The sequence below is a fragment of the Atta cephalotes genome (assembly GCF_000143395.1).
Source record: "Atta cephalotes unplaced genomic scaffold scaffold00003, whole genome shotgun sequence".
Classification (NCBI taxonomy): Eukaryota; Metazoa; Arthropoda; class Insecta; order Hymenoptera; family Formicidae; genus Atta; species Atta cephalotes.
This window is the reverse complement of record NW_012130067.1, coordinates 8,848,753-8,850,689: the sequence shown is the minus strand read 5'-3', so window position 1 is coordinate 8,850,689 and position 1,937 is coordinate 8,848,753. Positions and strand designations below refer to the sequence as shown.

Genomic DNA, 1,937 nt, shown 5'->3' with positions numbered 1-1,937 from the left:
GTGTGTGTGTGTGTGTGTGTGTGTGTGTGTGTGTGTGTGTGTGTGTGTGTGTGTGTGTGTGTGTGTGTGTGTAAAACAATTAAGTAATATAAGTTGAGCACTTGAGATATGTAAGATTAATAGCTTGACAAAATTATTTAAAAATATATGAATATATGAATATGTTAAAAATATATAAATATATTTTAATAAAATACATTTAGCAAAAAATATTCAAATTCGATAAAGATATTCTTACATTTCACTATAATCACATATATGTTTACATGTAGCACGATTATATGAACTAAATATCGATTTATCATCTCTAGTCTTGAAAAGTGGAAGATATACCTTATGAAAAGTGGACGTTGCTATATAATTTATATTCACTTTGTCAGAGGGCAGTAGTGCACGGCAGCATTTTGCGGTTACAGGTTTTGGATTATCATGTCCTCTCTCAAGTTTCTTTCTGCTACCACGAATTATTCCAGCCAATCAGAGAAATCGATCACGTGATACTTTGCGAATCTTTATTACACAACGATCAACGCGATGCTGCAAACGCTTTAAAGCGTTTTTAAACTGATCAGTTTATAAAATTCTTTTTTCTAATTGGTCCATCAAATGCTTCAAAGCATATGTAGCGAGACTTTAACCATAGCCTATAGGATCTAATCGTACTCAGATTTCTCTCTGCCATTATAAATACGGACATATGTCTATGACATATGATCTTTTATGCGCTTTGATCTAAAATTCCCTATCGTGCGTCTCCACCTGTCGCTCCATCTGCAGTTCCTAAAGTTCCTTCAACGGTGTATATCGCTACATGCGTGTTCGTGTTGTTCCAGCGTGAAGGTACGCGCGAGTATCAACGAAGTGTGGCAAGAGAACAGTTTCCTGCGAAAATGTGGTAAGTCGATTTTCCGTCGAGAAACAAATGATTGGCGACGATCAGCTGATTGACCGGCATCCGCTTGTTTACAAACACCGCGACATACTTAACCTCCAATCCCAACGCGTAACCTGTTAATTTTAACCGGATAATTTTAATACCAGAACCGAATCTGTCAGTTGTGCTAGGATTGGGATTGCGCGAAGATTCGTATAATTGTTGCGAGTTATGTTTTTCGATGGACCAAGAAATCGAATGATTATCAAGAAATCGCAATTTCGGTGGCCGATCAATCACTCATTATCGGCATCCTCTTTATAGATGTATTCTTTCTTTTCCTCGTTGTAGATGTACTCCGTGGGCAATGGCACGATGGTCGACAGTGCTATCCGGGGTGTTCTTGGCTCTTTCCATGGTTCTCTCCCTGGGAAAGCTGTTGATGCTTGCCGCAGGGACGGGAAGCAATGGAGAACTCACGGAAGCAGATCAGTGGCTTACTGAAATCGGCCTCGCGCAATATCGCTCGCTTTTCAGGAAGAAGGGTAAGTACTTGTTTTATTATCACAAATTCTCAATAGTGATCCACAGAATGCTGCTACAATCAAATTGTTAGGATATATTGCTAAAAAAAATGTATATCTAAAAAAAATGTTAGATAATTTTTTGCTTTATAAAGATTCATAAACTAAAGAGATGAATCAACGAAAGAGCGACAAGATGATGAAACGAAATATGAAAATCACTTTAAAAACTTGTAAAAAAAAGCCAAGATTATCCTTACTTTTCCTGACAGTCAGTAAATAAATAGATGTAAAAGATGTAAAGTACTACATCTATTAGTTTTGACCCAATGCACATGTATATTTTACTTCATGAGCCTTTTTTGACTATTTATTAAGGATAGTCTCGGCCCAGTTTTACAAGTGTTACAAAGCTCATTTTGTTTTATCCAAATTTTTTTTATTTACAAATGATATGCAAGAAAAATCAACGTATCATTTCTCACTTATGCTGTCACGATTTAATATGATTAAGGTGACTACACTCTCTCTCTCTCTCT

General features: G+C 36.4%; 1 protein-coding gene across 1 annotated transcript in view; it reads left to right on the top strand.

Moving 5' to 3' along the window:
- Positions 1–1,241: 1,241 nt before the first annotated feature.
- LOC105625648 (apoptosis-resistant E3 ubiquitin protein ligase 1) overlaps positions 1,242–1,937 on the top strand; it is a 57,323-nt gene continuing 56,627 nt past the window's right edge. The window contains exon 1 of the mRNA XM_012206971.1: positions 1,242–1,419. Coding sequence (XP_012062361.1) covers positions 1,242–1,419 — 178 coding nt within the window. The remainder of the gene's footprint in view (positions 1,420–1,937) is intronic.